The sequence below is a fragment of the Grampus griseus genome (genome assembly GCF_964374135.1).
Source record: "Grampus griseus genome assembly, chromosome: 9".
Lineage (NCBI taxonomy): Eukaryota > Metazoa > Chordata > Mammalia > Artiodactyla > Delphinidae > Grampus > Grampus griseus.
Genome location: NC_139003.1, coordinates 46,029,254 through 46,051,783, shown reverse-complemented (window position 1 = coordinate 46,051,783; position 22,530 = coordinate 46,029,254). Strand labels below are relative to the sequence as shown.

At 43.1% G+C, this 22,530-nt stretch overlaps 1 protein-coding gene and 1 pseudogene across 3 annotated transcripts in view; one reads left to right on the top strand and one right to left on the bottom strand.

The window, feature by feature from the left end:
• Positions 1-4,747: 4,747 nt before the first annotated feature.
• Positions 4,748-5,074, bottom strand: LOC309827451 (protein FAM32A-like; annotated as a pseudogene). Its single transcript has one exon. The product of its transcript is annotated as a protein FAM32A-like (transcript).
• A 14,282-nt stretch (positions 5,075-19,356) lies between these two features.
• Positions 19,357-22,530, top strand: part of MTURN (maturin, neural progenitor differentiation regulator homolog) — a 29,453-nt gene continuing 26,279 nt past the window's right edge. For both annotated transcript variants that reach the window (XM_082662346.1, XM_082662345.1), the window contains exon 1: positions 19,357-19,730. In XM_082662346.1, the coding sequence (XP_082518472.1) occupies positions 19,569-19,730 (162 nt within the window). In that variant the 5' untranslated portion in view covers positions 19,357-19,568. The remainder of the gene's footprint in view (positions 19,731-22,530) is intronic.

The following is a 22,530-nucleotide window of genomic DNA, read 5'->3' as shown; positions in this document are numbered from 1 at the left end:
CACTCCTCCCATCTACAAAGTAGGAGGAATAATATCTGTAATATCCCTACTTCTAAATGAAGGCAAAGAGAGCTAACATTATTAACTTCTCTCCAGGTACCAGACATTGTAGTACGTTAACCAGGTTATCCTAGCTCATCCTAAAAACAACCTAAGAGATGAGCGTTTTAATTTCCATCTTTCCAGATAAGGAAATTGATGTTCACAGAGGTTAAATCTCATAGCTAGTGAGGGGCAGAGCTCAGATCTGAGCCCAGACAGAACCAGTGCTGCAGCGGAGGAAAGAGCTATTTATTAAGATTGAGATAATGTCTGAAAGCTGCGCATTACGTTCTCAGCTATTAATAAATTGCCTGGGACAGAATCTTGCATGGAGTAAATGCTCAGAATTAAAAGTCTCATTAATAAGAGCACCTGACTCTTCAGTTGCAGCGGACGTCTTATCATGAAGTGTTTGGCTCACATTAACCCACCAAACACCTCTACAAAGTGGGCACCCATCTGCCTTAAGAGATTTCTGCCAAGACACGTTTTATTAAAAGTGAAAAGGGAGATGAAAACAGAAGCCAATACCGATTTTCATTGTAATTGACCTTCAGCCACCATTTGGTGCAATGGATCAAATTGCTTCTAAAGCTTCCATTGCTGTGTCATGTTGAGGTGTGAATCTGCCTTCTTAGGGGCCTGTTGTCAGAGTCTTTAGAATGTATCCATGTGCTCTGATCTTCTGACCTCCTGAAGCTAAATAGAACTCTTGTTGATTGGTGCTGAGCTCACACGAAGCCCAGACTCTGCTTGTAAATGTTTGCCAAATGAAAGATTTGTCAGCAGGCAATGATTAAATCACCTACTGTGTTCTCAGCCCTGAGAATATTAAACCTCTAAGGTACAATCCATGCCTCTGAGAGTAAACAATCTTTTCTGTGCAATCAAAAACCTAAGAACTTAGTTATTAGAGAAAGGCAACTCGAAACCACCTTGAGATTCCCTCTTCATACTCACTAGGTTAGCTGTAGTCAAAAAACGGAAAAGGAATGTTGGCCACGATGTGGAGAAATTATAACCCTCATCATGTAACCCTGGTGAGAATGTGAAATGGTGCGGCCGCTCTGGAAAACATTTTGACAGTTTCTTAATAAGTTAAACATAGAATTATCATATGACCCAGCAATTCCATTCCTGGGTGTATACCCAAAAGAATTGAAAACAGGTGTTCAAACAAGAGCTCGTACACAAATATTCACAGCAGCACTATTCACAATAGCCAAAAGGTGGAAACAACCCAAATGTCCATCAACTGATGAATGGATAAAAATATGTGGCATATCTGTACTAAATGGAAGAAGCCAGACATGAAAGACCACACATATTATATGATTCCATTTCTATGAAATCTCCACATTTATTTCTCTCTATATATAATATAAATATTTATTTATAAATAACTATAAGAGGTATGACCAGAAATGAGGGTATCAGTATGAAATGCCTTGTGATTCCACCTGGGCATTCCGTCAGATGGCCTTTCTTCTAAGAGGTGGGATCAGAACATATTAGCTTGGGAGCTGCTGTTGGAAATTGATCCATCTGGTTTTCTAATTGAGTTCAGAAAAGAAATACCACCAGATCCACATATTGATTATCAGAATCCTCATTGCCAAATATATATAAATCATACAAGACACTAAAACTGTTTGTGTTATACTTTTGGTTACACTTCCCACTGTGTTTTTTTTTCCCTACTGCGTTTTTAAAATGGTGTTATTATGACTCATGCTCAGTTTCCTCTACTCTATGAATCCATCCCCTTCCAAGAAGTTTTTTTTTTTAACTCATGTTTATCTATCTAAAAGCCTTATAGTTGTAAAGTTCTTTCTTTTTCCTTTTTAAAAAATTGAGATATAATTGACATATAACATTATGTTAGTTTTCGGTGTACAACATAATTATTTGATTTCTGTACATACAAGTGTTGTGAAATGATCACCACAATAAGTCTGGTGAATATCATTCACCACATGTAGCTACAATTTGTGTGTGTGTGTAATGAGAACTTTTAAGCTCTACTCTCTTAGCAGCTTTCAAATATACAATACAGTATTATTAACTGAAGCCACCATGCTGTACATCCCCAGGACTTATTTATTTTATAACTGGAAATTTGTACTTTTGACCACACTTTGACCCATTTCACCCACTCCCCCCCCACCTCTGGCAACCACCAATCTGTTCTCAGTATCTATGAGCCGTTTTACTTGTTTTTTTTGATTCAGCATATTAGTGAGATCATATGGAATTTGTCTTTCTCTGTCTGTCTTATTTCACTTAGCATAATGTCCTCAAGATCCATCCAATGTGGTCAAAAGTGGCAAGAGGTCCTTCTTTTTCATGGCTGAATAAAATTCCATTGTGTGTATATATTCGTCTGTGTGTGTATGACATCTTTTTTCTCCATTCTTCCACTGATGGACACTTAGACTGCTTCCATGTCTTAGCTATTATAAATAATGCTGCAATGAACATGAGGGTTCATATATCTTTTCAAGTTAGTGTTTTCATTTTCTTCAGATAAATACCCAAGAATGGAGTTGCTGGATCATATGGTAGTTCTATTTTTAATTTTTCAAGGAACTTACATGCTGTTTTCCATAGTGGCTGCACCAATTTACATTCCCACCAACAGTGTACAAAAGTTCCTTTTTCTCTACATCCTCTCCGACATTTGTTATTTCTTGTTGAGTTCTTCTTTCTTAACAATAGTACCTTGCACTTGTCGGTAAAAAAAAAATTAGCCTAACTGTTGAAATAGATACCTTTGGGGGTGTCTTCCCAGTTCAGTACCCCCATTTCATTGAGAACATCTCCATCTCCATGAGGCAGCCATGTTTATGATTGATGACCCTGCTTTGCTGGCCACGAATGGACACCTGACCTGAGGTGAGGCAATCAGACTTGGAGGTGAGCTTCAGGGATGATTGTGTTGTGCCTTTTAGCTGGAATGAGGGTTATGGAAACTGAAGAGCAGAAGCTGCCATCATGGAAAACCATTCTCATCCACATGCCGGGAGAAGCAGAGAAAGTAGACATTTACAGAGGAGAACGGAACAAATGTGCAAAATATAGGGAAAAGGGGGAAAAAATGATCTGGTTAGAGAGAGAGAGAGAGAGCAAGAGGGAGGTAGGAAGGGAGAGGGAGAGACAGAGACTGAGAGAAAATAATAGTTCCTGGTAGTTTTGTAGTTCCTGCTGCTTGGCTTTCGTGATGTCCACTTCTGTCCTTGGGTTCTGTGAGATACTCCGGATTTTTGTACAAAGTTCTCCTGACTTTTTTTTCTTTCGCTTAACTTAGCTTGAATACGTTTCTGTTATTGACTAGGACTACTAGAACTTACTTCTACATCTTGTTTTGAGCCCCCAAACAGACAAATAAACCTTGATTCTTTCTGAATTAATGAAAAACATTTATAGACATTTAAGTCTGGAATCATCTAATCCAACCCATTCATTCTATACCACAAAATACTGGTGTCTGAGGAAGTGAAATTGCCTGCCCAAGATCACACAGTTAGGAGGTGGCAGAGCAGAAGCAAAACCAAGGTATTTTGAATATCAGTTTAGTGTTCTTTTTGCTAAACAAGAATGCCTTTTCTTTATTTTAATAACTTTTTTGTTTTATTCTGCCTTTCACATATGACAGTCCCAAACCCAACACTTGGTTTTTCTTTTTTGACTTTCTTATTCTTTCAGCATCTATGTCAACACACTTTCTCCCAATAGCACATGCAATTTGATCTTCATCTGGTGGGTACACATAGGCCCTCAAAGATCCTGGCTCTCCAGCATGGGAACCTCAGTCCTTCCTTTCAACTGTACCCATGTCTGTTGGTTCTGGAGCTCTGCATTGGTCCCATCACACCTGAGGTGTCCTGAGGCCAGGAACGCCAAACATGTTATGTGCCAACTCTGAATAAATACGGGGAGCTGCTTGGAGCCCAGGGTGGAGGGTAGGAAGGCAGGTTGGGTCTGGGTTCCATTACAAAGAATTCTGTGCTCAACTGGCAATGTCTGCCATGGCAACACCCACTAGACATGTCTGGAATGGGGACATTGGGGGAAGAGGCTACACACTGGCCACAGCTTCAGAAAGGGACAGGATGTACGTTCCATCCTTGCCTTAGGTGGTTGTTCTGTTTCCCAGGCCACATTGTCTCAGTGGCCAGGTGGCTGAGGAGGTAGTCTGAAGGCCACGAAGCTACAAGTGGCTTCCCTGGACCCTGGACGGGAGAGCATGAGCCCCAAGCTAGAGGGAGCTTGGAAAGGCAGCCCCTGCAGGGCCCTACAGCGGTCTGCATGCTGCAGGCCACGCTGGCATTAGCCCCTTGTCTCTGGAGTTGGTTTCATCTAGGCAAAGCCAGCTGGCTGGCTGTCAAAGAGTCAGATGCAGCTCGGGGGTAAAAACACTTTTCCACAGCACTTACACAGAAATAACCTTAATCTCTGGGTAAACTTTCCAAGCTAAAAGCTTTCTCTTCTACGTCCTACCGAGAAATCAAAATAGAGTAAAAGGACAGTCTTACTTTAATCAAGTTCCAGAATGAGGACATAACAGTTTTGAAAAGCACTGTCTCAAGCAGAAGACGTAAGGATGGGAGTAAGAGAATATTTCTAGAAAATGCCAAAGGCACCAAACATAATCCCAACTTTGCCTCGATGCTACTCCGTACCCCGGATGGGGAGGCTCCTTTGTTCAGCTAACTTTAGGAATGTCATAGTGCTCTGTGAGTGTGTCCAGGTGTCTGTTGAAGTCTTCTACTGTCTGCTTGTGGGTTTTGGATGCTTTCTTCAGGATCCTTTCCATTTGCCATTTCTCCCGCTTCTTCTCAGAGGCCACCTGGGCCAGTGTCCGCTTGTCCAGGCTGCGCCACTTCTCCTCCTCGTTCTTTTTGCTTGTTCCCATCGCTTACAGGAGTTTCACCTTGTCTTTGTTCTTTTTCTTCTTCCGCTTAGTCACTCTGAGCTCTGCCACGCCTTTCAGCTTCAGGGGCTCCTTTTGGATCTGCTCGTAGGCCTCCATGGCGCCCTGCTGAAGTTTCAAGACTGCCTTTTCATGAAAACAGTGAGCATCATGCTTGGGGCAGAGAACACCTGCTCCCTATTCTAAATGATCACAGGGGTGGGCAGGTGGTCCAGGCTGAGCATTTGGAGTATCCCAGACCTCTGGAGTCAGCTATTGGCCCAGGGATGGGCTTCTGCTCCAAGTAGAGCTACTTAAGGACCTTTTAGGGAGAATAATCAGATACTAAAAGAGATGATCTGAATCTCCATTTTCTGAGCTGTTAGACACTAAAGATCATGTGAGCTTAGTGCTGCTAGGGACTTTCTTTTCGTCATGAGAAGGCAGACGGCTCTGAAGAACAAGGCCAGCTCAGAGGAAAACAGAACCAAGAGATGAAAAGAGACAGATGCCCAGTGACTTTATTTGAGCAGCTAGAGTCAACCATGCCAAAGTTATTCCACTCCTAAACTTCTCAGTTACCCGACCCCGTGTATTTCCTTTTTGCTTAAGCTGGTTTGGCTTTCTGGTATATGCAACCAGGTAAGTTAGAATACCAAAATGTGGACTAGTAACCACTATTTAATTGTATATACTTTGCTTCTTATTTTCATATGCTACAGAGAGGATACATCTTTGGGTCATTATAAATGGAAGTTAATTATTGTGATTTAAAGTTTAATTAGTATGAGTTATTGGGACTTCCCTGGCAGTCCAGTGGTTAAGACTCCATGCTCCCAATACAGGGGGCACGTGTTTGATCCCTGGTCAGGGAACTAAGATCCCGAATGTCGTACAACACAGCCAAAAAAAAAAGAGTTATTGAGGCTACGCTAGGAATAATAGCGACAAAGAAATACAACTGTATGTGCTTTTTAAAAATTGAGGTATAGTTGATTTACAGTATTACATGTTTCAGGTGTACAACATAGTGATTCACAATTTTTAAAGTTTATACTCCATTTAGAGTTATTATAAAATATTGGCTATATTCCCTGTGCTGTACAATACATACTTATAGCTTATTTATTTTATACATGGTAATTTGTACCTCTTAGTCCCCTTCCTCTATCTTGCTCCTCCTCCCTTTCCTTTCCCCACTGATGATAACCACTAGTTTGTTCTCTTATCTGTGAGTCTGTTTCTTTTGTGTTATGTTCACTAGCTTGTTTTGTTTTTTAGCATCCACATATAAGAAATATCATACAGTATTTGTCTTTCTCAGTCTGACTTATTTCACTAAGCATAATACCCTCTAGGCCCATCCATATTGCTGCAAATGACAAAATTTCATTCTTTTTTATGGCTGAGTAGTATTCCACTATATATATATATATATATATATACACACCACATCATCTTTATCCATTCATCTGTTGATGGACACTTAGGTTGCTTCCATACCTTGGCAATGTAAATAGTGTTGCTGTGAACATTGGGGTGCATGTATCTTTTCAAATTACTGTTTTTGTTTTCTTCAGATATATACCCAGGAGTGTAATTGCTGGGTCATATGGTAGTTCTATTTTAAATTTTTTGAGGAACCTCCATAATGTTTTCCATGGTGACTGCACCAATTTACATTCCCACCAACAGTGTTCTCGGGTTCCCTTTTCTCCACATCCTCACCAACATTATTTGTAGACTTTTTGATGGTAGCCATTCTGACAGATGTGAGGTAATAGCTCATTGTGGTTTCGATTTGCATTTCTCTGATGATATATGATATTGAGCAGTTTTTCATGTGCCTGTTGGCCATCTGTATGTCTTCGTTGCAAAAACATCTATTCAGGTCTTCTGCCCATTTTTATTTTTATTATTTTTAAAATTATTTATTTATTTATTTGGCTGCACTGGGTCTTAGTTGTGGCGTGTGGGATCTTTAGTTGTGGCGTGTGGGATCTTTAGTTGCGGCATGCACGTGGGATCTAGTTCCCTTACCGAGGATTGAACCCGGGCCCCCTGCATTGGGAGCATGGAGTCTTACTCCTGGATCACCAGGGAAGTCCCCTTCTGCCCATTTTTAAATCAGGTGGTTTGTTTTTTTGATGTTGAGTTGTATGAGCTATTTATACATTTTTGGATATTAACCCCATATCAGTCATATCATTTGCAAATTCTTTCTCCTATTCAGTAGGTTGTCTTTTCATTTGTCGATGGATTCCTTTGCTGTGCAAAAAGTTTTAAGTTTAATTAGTTCCCATTTTTAAATTTTTGCTTCTGTTTCCTTTGCCTTAGGTGACAAATTGAAAAAACATTGCTATGATTTCTGTCAAAGAGTGTTATGCCTATGTTTCCTTCTAGGAGTTTTATGGTTTCTGGTCTCACATTTAGGTCTTTAATCCATTTTTAGTTTATTTTTCTATATGTTGTTAGAAAATATTCTAATTTCATTCTTTTATGTGTAGCTGTCCAGTTTTCCCAGCATCACTTATTGAAGAGACTGTCTTTTCTCCATTGTATGTTCTTGCCTCCTTTGTCATAGATTAATTGACCATAAGTGTGTGGGTTAAACACAGTATATCTTTCCATCTGTTTGTGTCATTTTCAATTTCTTTCATTAGTGTCTTATACTTTTCCTAGTACAGATATTTTACCTCCTTAGGCAGGTTTATTCTTAGGTATTTTATTCTTTTTGATGCAATTGTAAATGAGGTTGTTTCCTTAATTTCTCTTTCTGATAGTTCATTGTTAGTATATAGAAATGCAACAGATTTCTCTATATTAATTTTGTATCCTGCAACTCTACTGAATTCATTGATGAGCTCTGGTAGTTTTTTTTGGTGGCATCTTTAGGATTTTCTATGTATAGTACCATGTCATCTTCAAACAGTGACAATTTTATTTCTTCCTTTCCAATTTGGATTCCTTTTATTTCTTTCTTGTCTGATTGCTGTGGCTAGGACTTCCAAGAAGACTATGTTGAATAAAAATGGCAGGAGGGGGTATCCTTGTCTTGTTCCTGATCTCAGAAGAAATGCTTTCAGCTTTTCACCACTGAGTATGATGTTAGCTCTGGGCTTGTCATACGTGGCCTTTACTGTGTTGAGGTAGGTTCCCTCTATGCCCACTTTCTAGAGAGCTTTTATCATAAATAGATGTACAACTGTAGATGTGCTTTTGTTTTCCAAGGAAAAGGAATAAATTTATCCTAAGGCAGTACTTCTTGGACTTTTTTTGTTTGTTAGTTTCTGGGCCCCTTTGTACACTCATGATTTATTGAGGGCCCCAGCGACTTTTGTTTATGTGGGTTATAACTTATCGACATTTACTGTATTAAAGGTGGCAACTGAGAACTTTTAAAAATACATATTGATTTATTTGCCAACACCAATGATTAATGCACTGCATGTTAACATAGATAACATCTTAGTGTTATAATAAAATTAGTTTTGACCTTGCAGCCCCCTAAGATCTGTTCTAAAGTAAAATGTCAGTCTGTTTCAGAATAGGAAAATGGATAATGAAAGACAGAACTTGGAAATTACATTTTATTTGCCTTAGTTTCTAATACTCGAGTCTGAAAAGTAGCTCTGTAATGTGTTAAAATCTTAGCAAAGTTTGCCCAATTTTGGTAGGCTTGTTGCCTTGATTTACTGAGTAATGCCTCAGCCTACAATGTAAAGGTTATCATTACCTGCTGTGTAACCACAGATTCTGGGTTTTACCAGAATAATTTCCTGTGCTTTATGTTGACTTCACTATATTGTTGATTATTTAAGGAAGAAAAAGAACCAAGGTTCTTCACTTGTGAAAGAACATAAATTTTTTAAAATCCTGCTACCATCTATGTTTATTGTGACTCTAATTAAATAGGTAATCAATTATTGTTTCTAAGTCATCCATGATCCCATCTTAATTAAGTATCCAAATATCTTCTGATAAGTTTTTTATTTTCATTTCCCCAAAAATTAGATCTTAAATTTAGAAAAAGTAAAATAAAATCAGGATTCGGGGTGGGGGTATTCTTTAATTGTAATTTAAATTTTTTAAAAAATCTTTTTATTGTGGTAAAATATATATAATATAAAACTTACCATTTTAGCCATTTTAAAGTGTACAGAAAATCAAGATGTCTTTTACATCTAAAACAATCTTGAGGTTCCCTAGAGGGTCCCTGGAAGTCACAAAGCCTTGTTCTTTCACCTTGTAAAAAGAGAGGCGCTAGATTTGTTTAATGCATTACTATTGTAGGACTTGCATGAGTAGAGCTGTCAGATCAGAAGAGGAGCTCAGCTTTCGCTAGGTTAAACTTGTACAGATAAACTATTGTTAATATAAATATTTCAGAAATGGTACGCTTTCCAGGAAATCCCTGGAGATTTGTCAATGCCCTGTCTGTCCGTGTTCTGTTGTTTTTGTTTGTTTGTTTGTTTTGCCATACGCGGGCCTCTCCCTGTTGTGGCCTCTCCCGTTGCGGAGCACAGGCTCCGGACGCGCAGGCTCAGCGGCCGTGGCTCACGGGCCCAGCCGCTCCGTGGCATGTGGGATCTTCCCGGACCGGGGCACGAACCCGTGTCCGCTGCATTGGCAGGCGGACTCTCAACCACTGCGCCACCAGGGAAGCCCCCGTGTTCTGTTTTTATCCTCAAGGAAAATACTGATCAAAACTCTTACGAAATAGGTGTGTCGTGTTTTCCTGTATTTATCAGAGTCCTGGCAATACTTTGCCTGATGACATTCGACAACAGTATAGTTATACAACAGTGTAGTCTCAATCATAATTTCAGTAATTAACATCTTACCTTGGCCTGGCCATAGTCTTATTTCTTCAATTTGAACCTGGTGTCTACTGGTTGTCAAAATGGGAATGCACATCAAACTTACCTGTGGAGTTTTATAAAAAATACAGAGGTCTGGGCCCTACTCCTGAATCTCTTTACTTGCTATTCTTAGTATATTCTTGGTATATTATGTTTTATGATCATTACGTTATATCTCAAGATTTTTCCTCCATAAAATTACGTTTCTCCATTTTAATGAATCAGATATCTTTGAATGTAAGCTCAATCATTATCCTTAAGGACAGACTTTTTTTTTGCCAGGGGGGTGACGTTATTATCTTTCTTTGGCATGCTATAGAAACAACCAAATTTCCTTGTGGGTTGCATTATTATTAGACACCCCTCATCAGACCTTTCACATTTGAAGGTTACTAGTCATAAATTAAACATAGCCATTTTAAGTCTCTGCCATCTACAAGTAGTTTTTATTTTACTCTGATGCTTGCCTGAAGGCTTTGCTGGAAGCTGCAGCCCAATTTTTTTTTTTAATAAATTTATTTATTTATTTATTTTTGGCTGCATTGGATCTTCATTGCTGCACACGGGCTTTCTCTAGTTGCGGCGAGCAGGGGCCACTCCTCGTTGCGATGCGCAGGCCTCTCATTGCGGTGGCTTCTCTTGTTGCAGAGCACGGGCTCTAGGCATGCAGGATTCAGCAGTTGCGGTACATGGGCTTAGTTGCTCCACAGCATGTGGGATCTTCCCACACCCGGGCTCAAACCCGTGTCTCCTGCATTGGCAGGTGGATTCTTAACCACTGTACCACCAGGGAAGTCCTGCTACAGGCCAATTTTGTCTTCAACCAAGAAGGATGGTCTCAGAGTCTTTTCTCAGTATAGAAAAGGACTGTACCAGGTACTTCAGGCTATCAGTGCTTTAAAACTTAGCCTCTAGTGTACATGCTTCTGAGCTGGCATCTCTTAGATAACTTTCATACCATACCAGTGGACCAAATCAAGATCTCCAGGACTGTTTTTAGTCAAGAGGACTACTAACCCAAGGCTCAGAGAACAAGAATTAATTACATAAGACAGAGTGAACTGATGAGGAAAATTTCACTGTGGTTATTTTTTGGAATGTTGATTTCATTTCAGTGTTCTATATTCTGGTTGTATAAATAAACCCTTTTCTTTCTTCTTAAGCTATTTGTAACCTATAAAATTTAGTAGGTTCTGCTTTTGTAAACTGAAATGGAACATTTAAAAATTATATTTGATCACCACTGATCTTACAGAATTCAGAAACTCTTACTGATTCTCCATGCTTTTCATGGCAATATAATTATTTGCCAAGGTTCAGAAAGAATCTCTTCTCCTTACCAGGATACAATTGAATGAATTGATTGTACAACCAGGGCCTTTCCTGGAGAGCCATATTTGAGAATGATGCTTATTTCGCCAGATATGACCAACCACTTTTAGGGAGCGAAGGTTGACTTGGCTTATGGAGCTGACGCTTACAAAGCCCTCCTAGGAAAACTGGGTGGTGTCTGGCTTATAGGATCCCAGCCTCACAGGAGGTGAGGAAGGTTACTTCCTGGCAGACCAGGAGCCTTAAGAAATTTGGAAGATTTTAAGAGGAAAGAAATTCACCCAAATTTATAGATACTGCAGGCATAATTTGATGGCAAGAATTTCCTAGCCATAGGAGAGCAAATCTTTTAAGAGATCATTCTGGGATTCCTTATGAAAACTTCAAGACAAAAATTAATTTTGTAGTTGGTCAAATTACTCTGTGGACCTGGATCTTGCCAGTCAAACTTAAGAATAATCTTTCTACGAGAGCTTCCCTGGTGGCACAGTGGTTAAGAACCTGCCTGCCCATGCAGGGGACATGGGTTCGAGCCCTGGTCCAGGAAGATCCCCCATGCTGTGGAGCAACTAAGCCTGTGCGTCACAACTACTGAGCCGGCACTCTAGAGCCCATGAGCCACAACTACTGAGGCCCGCGTGCCTAGAGCCCGTGCTCCACAACAGGAGAAGCCACCGCAATGAGAGGCCCGCGCACCACAACAAGGACCCCCGCTCGCCGCAACACAGCCTGCGCACAGCAACAAAGACCCAATGCGACCAAAAATAAATAATAAATAAATAATTTTTTTTAAAAAAGAGTAATCTTCCTTTGAGATTGTTATGATCATAGAAGGAGAGGGGACACTAGGGAACGTTGTGAAGGACTAACAGAGCAAAAGCTTCCCTGGTGTCTTCAATGGAAAATTAAGCATTGTTTGAGAGCACATCCCGCTGAGTTTTCAGGTTCTGTAGTTTGTGCCTTTCCTTGTCTTTGAGCTGTCTTATAGAAAACTGATAGCAATGCAAATAATTTTTCTCCGTCGATATAAAAATTGTGTTCAGTGAAATGTAATTGATTATCACCCTGTGGATATTAACCAATTTTGCATCTATTTGTGTATTCATTCCTGATTTAACTATAAAAGTGTAATACTTTGAATTCTCTTTTATAGCATCTTACTAGTTCCCTCACTAATTAAAGAGTTAAATAAAATCTTTGATGTTTTCTTCTCTATTTATATAAGCATCGTGATATTATCTTTTAAAAACATTATCCTTTAACAGGAATTTACCTGTTACATATTTTCCCAGTCCTTTGCTTTCACACTTCCTCTGTTATAACTTAAGTGTGTCTCTTATAAACAGCACATGGATGACTTTTGTTTGATTTATCCTGTCTGACAATCTATGTTCTCATCTGTGGGTTAAGTCCTTTCACATTGATTATGAGTACACTTAAACACTGGAATTATTTACTCCATCTTATTTTGTGTATATCATTCATTAGAATGATTTTTCTTGGCTTCTGTTTATTCCATTCCTGCCATCTGTTGGATCGATGGACTTTCTTTGGTCCCCATTTTCCTTTCTATTTGTTTGGAAGTTTCTCATTCTTTCTCTAATATTTAGTGGTTACCCTTATGGCAGAACCTGCTCGATCAACGAAACTGGGAAATAAACCTTGCTGAGAAACTACATTTCTGAGTATCCCTCAAAGATAGAAGGGAAACAGTGTGTGAGAAGTTAGTTGGAACTTCTGGGAAGGCTCATTAAAAGAATAATGACAGTTGGCCTATGTTCCTCTGTCCTTCCCTCCTTTGTCCTGCTTGGAATGTGGGTGTGATAGTTGGAACTCCAAAAACCATGATGCACCCTGAGGCAACTTTGAAGATGGAAGCCACACCCTAAGGATAGTAGGACAGAAAGAGCCCGACCCCTGATGACCAAGGAGTGGCCGAATCTGCCCTGAACTGCCCACCTCCACATTTCATTCATATGAAACAAAAACCAACTCTGATTTTGTTCAAGTCACTTTAGTCAAGATTTTTATTATTAGCTGAAGGCAATTTCTAACTGTTACGTCTTAAATTTTTTAACAGGCATACTTAATTTAACGAAACCTAAACTTAATCAATATCTCTACACACATTATAGACCAAGGACCACTACTATCAGGACTTTAGATATATTGTCAAATTTCTCACTTTCTAAAAAACTTCATGCTGATCTTTGCACTGTCTTCCCCTATTAAACACACACTCACATACTTATTTTCTCAAATTCTTACAAGTTCACAAGGAATATACCTTTATTGCGTTTTTACAGATGAGGAAATGGGGGTTCACAGGAGTTAGGTAACCTATCCAAGGTCGCAATTAATTAATTAATTGAAGTCTTTCTAACACCCCAACTTCCATTTGTGTCACAAATCTTAGCTGCACTCGTTCTATCAACTACTTTGCTGGCGTTGCAGCTGAGGACAAGCACGCTCTCTGTCTGGGGCAAGGCTGGAGTAAAGCAAGCTCTGCTGTCATCCAGATCATTGTATCTTACTAAGTGGATGTATCATAAAAGATCAGTCTGCTAATTTAAGGACAGCAGGTTCTGGTTTAGCAAATTTCCTGGATACATGTCTTTTCCCAGAGGGAAATCTACATCCTTGTAGGAGTTCTGGAGTAATGCTCTTGGGACACCTCGCTAGAGAATGAGCTAATGTAATGAGGTGCTAATAAGCCTCAGCAGACAAATAAAATAAAGGCAGAACTATAATCATGATCAGAAAGCGAAAAGAAAAGTATTAAAACAACCATTTTGGGCTTCCCTGGTGGCGCAGTGGTTGAGAGTCCGCCTGCCGATGCAGGGGACACGGGTTCGTGCCCCAGTCTGGGAAGATCCCACATGCCGCGGAGCGGCTGGGCCCGTGATCCATGTCCGCTGAGCCTGTGCGTCCGGAGCCTGTGCTCCACAACGGGAGAGGCCACAACAGTGAGAGGCCCGCGTACCGCAAAAAAAAAAAAAAAAAACAACCATTTTGCCACCATAAAGTCTGTGTTTCTCTTTCAGCACCACCAAAGAGATATCGCTGAAAAGGGAGTTCTGTGTGTTATATGGAAAGAAGGCAATGAAAATGTTTAGAAACAGGGAACATGAGAAACTATTATAGTTGAGAGTAAGGGCAAGGAGGGGAATGACTGAACAAAATAGAATGCTGAGGTGTTTAAATGTATTTTAAAAAATAAAAATAAAATAAAAATAATTTCTGTTTCTTTGACATATATAAAAGGAAAATGTTTATCAGGGAATTTGATCAGGTCGACATGCTTTGAAGGCAAATGTAGCGAAATTATGTAACCCGAAGCTTCCTCAGATTCTAGATGCAAAGCCTTTAGAGGGATAACAAGAAAGAAATGATTTTGTAGAAGTTAAGATCGACAGATTCAGAAACAAAATTCAGAATGAATTTTTCTGGCCAGAGGGCAAGAATGCTGAAGAAAATTCTTCTCCTGAGGTTTGTGGGGTATTTGGGTCACAGTGACCCATTTATGTAGATTTTTCATTTTTGCTGATCTTCCAATTTAATTTTTTTTTCAAACGCCAGTTACAATGAAACATAAACTTTGGCATAGGCTGAACTCACCCGACTACCTTCTATTTATCCGCCCCACCCCACTGCCCAAGTGTCACCTCTCCTGAGTGTATTGGGAAGACGTGGGGATGGCTCTCATCCCTCTTATGTTGACTTCTTGGGGGTTTTTGTCTCCAGATCCTGGAGTCCTTTCACCTCTCCCATCACTGCTGTGACAAATCACACACCACTCTACTGACGGTCACCTCCTGGAGCTTGGCGGCTACAGTCCCTCACGATACAATGCAACTACCTTGGGTTCAAAGGGTGAATGTGGAGCCAGCCACACTTCCCTTTCTGCCTCGTTCCTTGTGCCACATGACCACGAGCCTCTGTGGATGAAGCAGATTCACCAGATGGTAGGGCTAATTAAATGCACTTACAATGTGGGAGTAAATAAAAGGTAAAATTATATATCCAAGTCAGCCTTACTCACACTAGGATAAAAGCCACAGAGGACTTGGGAACAGGGGTGGGTGGAAGAGTCAGCTTGAGTAGGAGAATCTTAGGTGGGCTTTGCAATTCTGATTCGGGCTTCTGAGACCTCCCAGCCAGGTTTGAAGATGCCTCCTCTCCTTAACAACACACATCTCCCAAAGACAGTGTTCAGAAAGAGTAAAGTCTAGATTACTGTAAAAGAAGAGAAACATTTCTCTGAATGCAATGAAGCCTGAACAACTCTCTGCCCACCAATGGGGCTATGGTTTAATTTTCCTTCTACTTCTGAACAATGGCCAAAGGCAAAAAAAAAAAAAAAAAAAAAAAAGAAAGGGGATTCAGGGGTCCCTGATGTTCCTTCAGCCTTGGGCTACACAAAAGACCTGGCTGAAGTTCCGGAATGACCACTGCCCTGTACCTGGAGCCTGTATACATCTCTACACAGGACGCCTCACAGGACTCTGTCCAAGCAGGAGGGAAGCAGAGTGACTTATTGGCTTCCTGTCTGAGCAACTGACTTTTCCAGTTGCATTAAGGAAACCTAGGTTCAAGCAGCCTCTGTAGATGCACTTTCCAGAACTAATTTCCACTGCTTTTATATGAGCACCCTTTCCATAAAAAGTGCAAGACTTTTCTCTCTAAATCTGTAGTTCTCAAGTGGGGGTGATTTTGGCCTCCAGGGAACAGTTAACAATGTCTGGAGACACTTTTGGTTGTCACAGTGGCAGGGGGAGTGGGGGGGGGAATGCTACTGGCATCTAGCAGGTAGATGCCAGGCATGGTGCTAAACATCCAACAATGCAAAAGATAACTGCCCACAAGAAAGAAAGAGCCAGTTCCAAATATCAATAGTGCTGCTATTGAGAAACGCTGCTCCAAATGCTTGGAAAAAATATTTTACATCATCTGTGATCAGTACTCACCATGCTATCACCCTCATGTCACTCCTGAATTTTACTTTTAAAATTCATCAGCTGATCTTCCTACAAATTATTCCCAAGAAGCAGATTAAGAGTAATCACGGCATTTACTGAGTTCTTACTGTGTGCCAGGTTCTGGAGAAAGGAATTTACATACTTTATCTCACTTATTGTCACCATTTTCAGAAGCGAAAACTGAGGCTCAGGGCAATTAAGTAAATTGCAGATTATCAATACATGAAACTTAAAGTCACTGAGGTGGGAATCAACCCAGAACTCAAGTTTCTGCTCTTTAAACTCAATGCCTTTCTAAGGAAACCAACGATGTCTATTCAATTTATTGAACAATTGCTTTATATTCAGAATTCTCTTTTTATTTTATTTATTTTTGGCTGTGATGCGTCTTCGTTGCTGCACACGGGCTTTCTCTAGTTGTGGCGAGCGGGGGCTACTCTTTCTTGCGGTGCTCGAGCTTCTCACTGTGGTGGCCTCTCTTATTGCAGAGCACAGGGTCTAGACGGGCAGGCTTCCGTAGTTGTGGCTTATGGGCTCAGCAGTTGTGGCTCGCGGGCTCTAGAGCGCAGGCTCAGTAGCTGTGGCGCATGGGCTTAGTTGCTCCGCGGCATGTGGGATCTTCCCAGACCAGGGATCGAACCCGTGTCCCCTGCATCGGCAGGCAGATTCTTAACCACTGTGCCACCAGGGAAGCCTCAGAGTTCTCTTTTTCATCCTGAGAATTTTTCATCTTCTGACAAAAAGTATTTGTTAAATAAAATAAAACTTTGTAATTATGGTCATCCATCACTTGGAGCAAACTTGATAGATGGATTTAAAAACACATGTATTTGTAAAACTCCCTCCTTTCCAAAAAGAAGAAAAGCGGTGTCTTTTATATATTTTAGTTCCAAATTTAAAGAATCTCTTCATTTATGAAACTTCCAGACTAATGCATATAATGCTTTAAGTGGCAGAACCAGGTAAGACTACAAGGACAATTGCTCTATCTTGAGGTGTCCCTATTTAAAAGAAAGAAAGAAAGAAAAAAGCAGCATTTTGTAACACAACAGCGTATTGAATTTTTTTATTCTTGTGTCTGTCTCCTTCATTGTCCTGTGTATTAGTTTTCTACTGCTGCATAACAAATTAAAACAAATTTAGCAACTTAAGACAACACCCATTAATTAGCTCACAGTTCTGTAAGGCAGAATTTCTAGCACAGCCACGGCATAACTGAGTTCTCTGCTCAGGGTTCCCAAGGCTGAAGTCATGCTATCAGTCAGGCTGAGCTCTTCTCTGGAGGCTCTGCAGAAAATTCACCTTCAAGCTCCCTGAGGTCGTTGCAGTTGTAAGACTCAAGTCTCATTTCCTTGCTGGCTGGTGGTCAGGGGTTGCTCTGAGCTCCTAGAATCCTCTCCAGGAGAGCAGCCCCCTCCATCATCAAAGCCATTAGTGGAGAATCTCACTGACGATGAATCTACTTCATGCTTTGAATCTCCAAGAAAAGCCCAATCCCTTGTAAGGGCTCACGTGATGACATCAGGCCCACCAAGGACAACTCCCTCTCTGGAAGTCAACTGATTTGAGACCTTAGTTACATCAGCAAAATCCCTCACAGCAGTGCCTAGATTAGTGGTTGTTTGAATAATTGGGAAAACATCTGTGTATACCAGGAATCTTGGTGTACACAGGGATCTTGAAGGTCATCTTAGAATCCTCCCTAGTTCAGTCTGTAAATTCCTCGATGGCAAAAACTGGGCCTTGTGCATCTTTGTCTGGTACTCAATAGATACTCCAGGGATGTTCACTGAACTGAACTGTTTTAAAGGGATTCGGAAATTACGAAGTCATGAAATTGTTACACATGAGCATTAACTTCCAGGTAAGGACAACTCCCATCAGGAAAACGATCAGATAGGATGCAATGCCCAGGATGCCTTTCGGCTGATCACTATCGTGACCTCTTCCTCTACCAAAAGATTAACTGGATTTTCTACTTTCACTATGGGAATACAGCTTTGGTTTTATTAAGGGAAGTCAAGGGAAAAAGAATTCCTATCCCAGAGATGTGGAAGAAGAACAACTTTCCAGAATCGCATCTATTCTATTGAGGAAGTGGTGTGGTCAATGGGTTTGTGGTGTCATGAACTTCCCTTCCCTAGTCTGCCAGCTCTTTGAGGGTGGAACTACATATTATTCATATTTACATCCCTAAGGAAAGCACAGTGCCTGGTTCAGAAGACAAACTTTAAAGATAAAAGCTGATTAAATGTTTGTAGACTGAATGCTATTTAGCCTGTCTCTGCTACTAGTCATTCACTTCCTGCCGGCCAGGGCTCTGTCCAACGCATTTTCTGCAAGCCAGCAATGCCTGTCTGTCCCCCGGCAGCCAGTGAGCGTTCAACAGGTGCACTCTTTGGGCCTTGTACTCCTGTTTTAAAATGTATTTTCTTCTCTCCCAAATTAGCAGTTGATCATTTTAGGTTATACAATATGAATTGAAGGTGACTACTATTCAAGCTAGTCTTATAAGGCTTATTTCTAAGAAATATTCAGCTTTATGTTAACACACACACAAACCCCCCAAATCCCAAAACTTTCATCTTCCTTTCCAAATGGACATTCATTTCAGTGTCTAGTAAATGTATTTATGGGAAACATTTCTTTACGTTGATCAGAGAACAGAGCTGTGATTTCTGAAAAAGAAAAGCTCTGTTTCCCTTAGGTTTTGTCAGCTCCTCCATTGCTAGCCTCAGACAAGGTACACGTTATCTGCAATTCTGTGAGCTTTCCTGCATTTCAGTCGCATTGGGGAAAACGCTTTCCCGGCCTTCCAACGGCAGAAAAACGCGATCCACATAACTCCACTTCACTGCAACCTGGGAGCCGCGGATTTCGGGCCCGCGCTGTGACGTCACCGGGCTCGCAGGCCGCGGCGCTGGCCTCAGGCTCGGCTGATTGGCTGGGGCCCATGACGTCACGGGCCGGGGCGGCCCTGGGTTCGGGAGGGCCCAGCTATGATCCGGGTTAGTTTTTAAAAAGGGCGGGGGGGGGGTGAAACAGGGGAGCTCGCGGAGCGCCTGGTCCCTCCCGCCGCGCCGAGTCCCGCCCGGTCGCGCCCACAGCCAACCTCGCCCGGCCACCGCGCCAGCCTCGGTGGCTGCCCGAAAGGGGGCGGGCGGAGAGGCGGAGCGGGGAGGAGCCGGGCGCGGCGCCGCGCTGTCCCTGGTCGCCGCCCACCCCGTTACACACAGCATGTAAACAGTCCCCGCCGGGAGGAGCCCCGGGACTGGAGGGAGCCCGCGTCGCCCGGCCCCGCCGCCTGCCCGAGAGCCCACAGAGCCGCGCGCTGCCCGCCCGGGAGGAGCGCGCCCGAGGAGAAGAGGGCGGGCGGCGAAGGGAGCGGGAGGCGGGCGGCGCGTGAGGAGGCTGAGGGAGCAACGGGCGCGGCGGGCCAGGATGGATTTCCAGCAGCTGGCTGACGTTGCGGAGAAATGGTGTTCCAACACGCCCTTCGAGCTCATCGCCACCGAGGAGACCGAGCGCAGGATGGATTTCTACGCCGACCCCGGCGTCTCCTTCTACGTGCTGTGTCCGGACAACGGCTGCGGGGACAATTTTGTGAGTGCCTGGGGGAGGGACCGCCGCAGCGCGCGGGAGTGTGGACTCGCAGCCGCTTACCTGCGCCCGAGCTCCCTCGCCGCGAGGCGGTGGGGCGGGAGGTGGGGGGGGCGTAACCGGCTGACCGCGGCGCACCCAGCTGCTCCGCGCTCCGCCGGGGGAGCCCTCGGGCCCGGCCCGTTGGGGTCAGCGCTCCGGGTGCGTCCGGTAGGCGGCAGGCAGGGGCGTCCTTAGGATCCGGGGAGCCGGGCTAGAGACGGCTGGTTCCGGGACGCGACCCCACGGCTCGAGCGCTGTGCTCGGCTTGGAGCATCTCCGGGGGTGTCTCAGCCTCGCACCAGTGCGGGCCAGGGCGCGCGGACCGGGGCGCACGGACCCTCCCCTCCCACAGGATCCTGAGTCGGGAGCTTCCTACACCCAGGCGTCCCGCCCAGGTGAGGAACCCCGTTACCCTCTAAATACGCAGACACAACTCCTCGAGTTGCCCCCGCCGGGGAGAACCCGCTCCCGTCCCCCTCCCCCATGTTATTCTCAGCGGTGTTTGGACACAAAGCCTCCGTCCACACTAGCGATGCCCCATCTCCTGCACCTTCTTTGCGGAATTACACCTCGGATCTTAAAAACGCACTCGCGCGTGCGCATACACACACAAACACACAGGCACGCCTATCCCCCTTTCCTCTCGTGCTTCCATTGCTTCTCTGTGAGCTTCCAACGAGGTGTTTGGAGCCCGAGAGGTTCTGTCCAGCTGAGGCGGCGGTCTCGGCCCTGCCACAGCCCTTCGGTTTTTCCAGAAGAGGGGGAATTCCCCCTCCCCACCCCACTCCCCGCCCTGCCCCAGGCTCGGAGGTACCGGGACCTGGAACTGCGGTGTCCAAAACCTCGACTTTGCATCCTGCGCCCACCTGGGATCTTGGCGCTGGTAGTTTAGGAAGGGGATGTAGAGGGCCGGGGAGTTGGGCTGGGAGGTGCAGAGACTGGGCGACGATGGCGCTTCATGAAGTGTTTGTAAGGACGAGGAAAAAATAATGGTCCCCAAATGTAAGATGGAGGCGGCTGTGGGCTCAGGTTACCGGCCTGAGTCGCCGGCCTGAGCCTGGAGCTGGCGCTGCTGCCGCCCCTGCGGACGGAGGTGGGGCAGCGCCTCAGCGAGGCCTGGCGCTGGCTCCTCAGGTGGGGTGAGACAAAGCTGGGCTGAGGTCCAAGCTGTCGCGCGCCCCTACCACCCACGGGAAGTTCGAGAAGGAGTTACAGAGACAGCAAGATTGTCTCTCTTGGCCCCAGAGAGATGAAGGCTTCTGTATGACTTGTCGATGAAGCATTCCCCTCCCACCACCTCCACCCCACCCCGCAAAGGTGAACAACCCACCTGGCCCCAGCCCTGCCACACTCTAGAGAAGGGATGGCATTGGGGGACAGCCAGATTTGAGTTCTGGTTGTGTGACTCCGGTCAAATGCATTTTAATGTTTTCAGATGCTCAGTGTACACATCCAAAAAATGGGTATAATACCAACCCCCAGGTGATCAAATAGATAAAGCACCTAATAGTCTCCACTGCACAGCAAGGGCCCCACAAATTTGGGTCAGAGATCTGGGGTTCCAGAGTTTAGAACTTGTCTCTTTTTTAAGAGCCTCAATTTCTCACCTGTAAAATGAGGTTAATCAGAATGCCTCCATCATAGGTACTTGTGAAGAGCAAGTAAACTATAAATGTATGTAAGAACACTATTAACTAGTTAAAATAAGTAAATTAGTGTTGTCAGTGGGAGGTCATTAAAAAGGGATTTACTCCATTGTAAAAGTAAACTCCAGGGATATAGTGGAAAGGGCATCAGGGTCCAAGTAACTGCAGTGTTAGGGTTTGATTAGGAGTCCCTTCTAGCCCTGGACTTCCTTGGACTGCCAGTGACCTTTCCCCCTCTTTATTGCTCGAGGTGGGACAAGAATCACTCATGGTTCCGGATTTTATGGGGGAGAGTTCCACACAGCCTTCCTGCTGGCACTGCAGGAGACATATCCAAAGAGAATAAGTGGGTAGAGAAAAGCAAGGCTATTCTCTTGCCTTGAATATGTTTATCAAACCATCATTCAGAAACATTAAGTATATCAGGCCTTTTTCAAGGCCACCCATATTATATTTTAAATGTTTTCCCACCTGTATGAGTAAAGTGCTTGAAAGTATTTCTTTTGAAAGCATTCATTCACTGACAATTAAATGAAATAGATAGGGAAGAAAGATAATGGTGGGCGTGGTGGGGGGGAGTAATTCATTGGGTAGACTGGAACTTTTTCAGTTTCTAGAGGCCATAATGGACAAGATGCCAACCACTGGAGTTTTCTTCACCCAAAACATCTCTAATCTGTCCCAGGCCAGATTTGTCAAGTGCTGTTTGCCTCTAGCTAAGGGAACTCAGACATGAAGTAAATGTCCTACCTCTGTTCTTTTCCTTTCCCCAGGAAAACCTGCTAAACATTAGAAGAAATTTGAGATGAAGGGAATGTAATCTGAAGGATTTGTTAACAATAAGAATATTTACATAGCAATTCTCAATTTGCAGGTTGTCTTTATATCATTCATTCATTCATTCAACAGACATTTATTGAGGGCTCAGTCTGCACTTGGCCAGGGCTACCTAGAATGGGGCCATTCTATTCATCTAAGAGGCAGTGTTGTATAATGGTTAGGGGCACAGGCTCTGGGGGTCAGGCTACTCGAGTTTGCACCCCAGCTCCCCACATCTAACTTTGAGCCTTGGGGGAAGTTATTTAACCCCTCTCTGACCTGATTTCCACATCTGT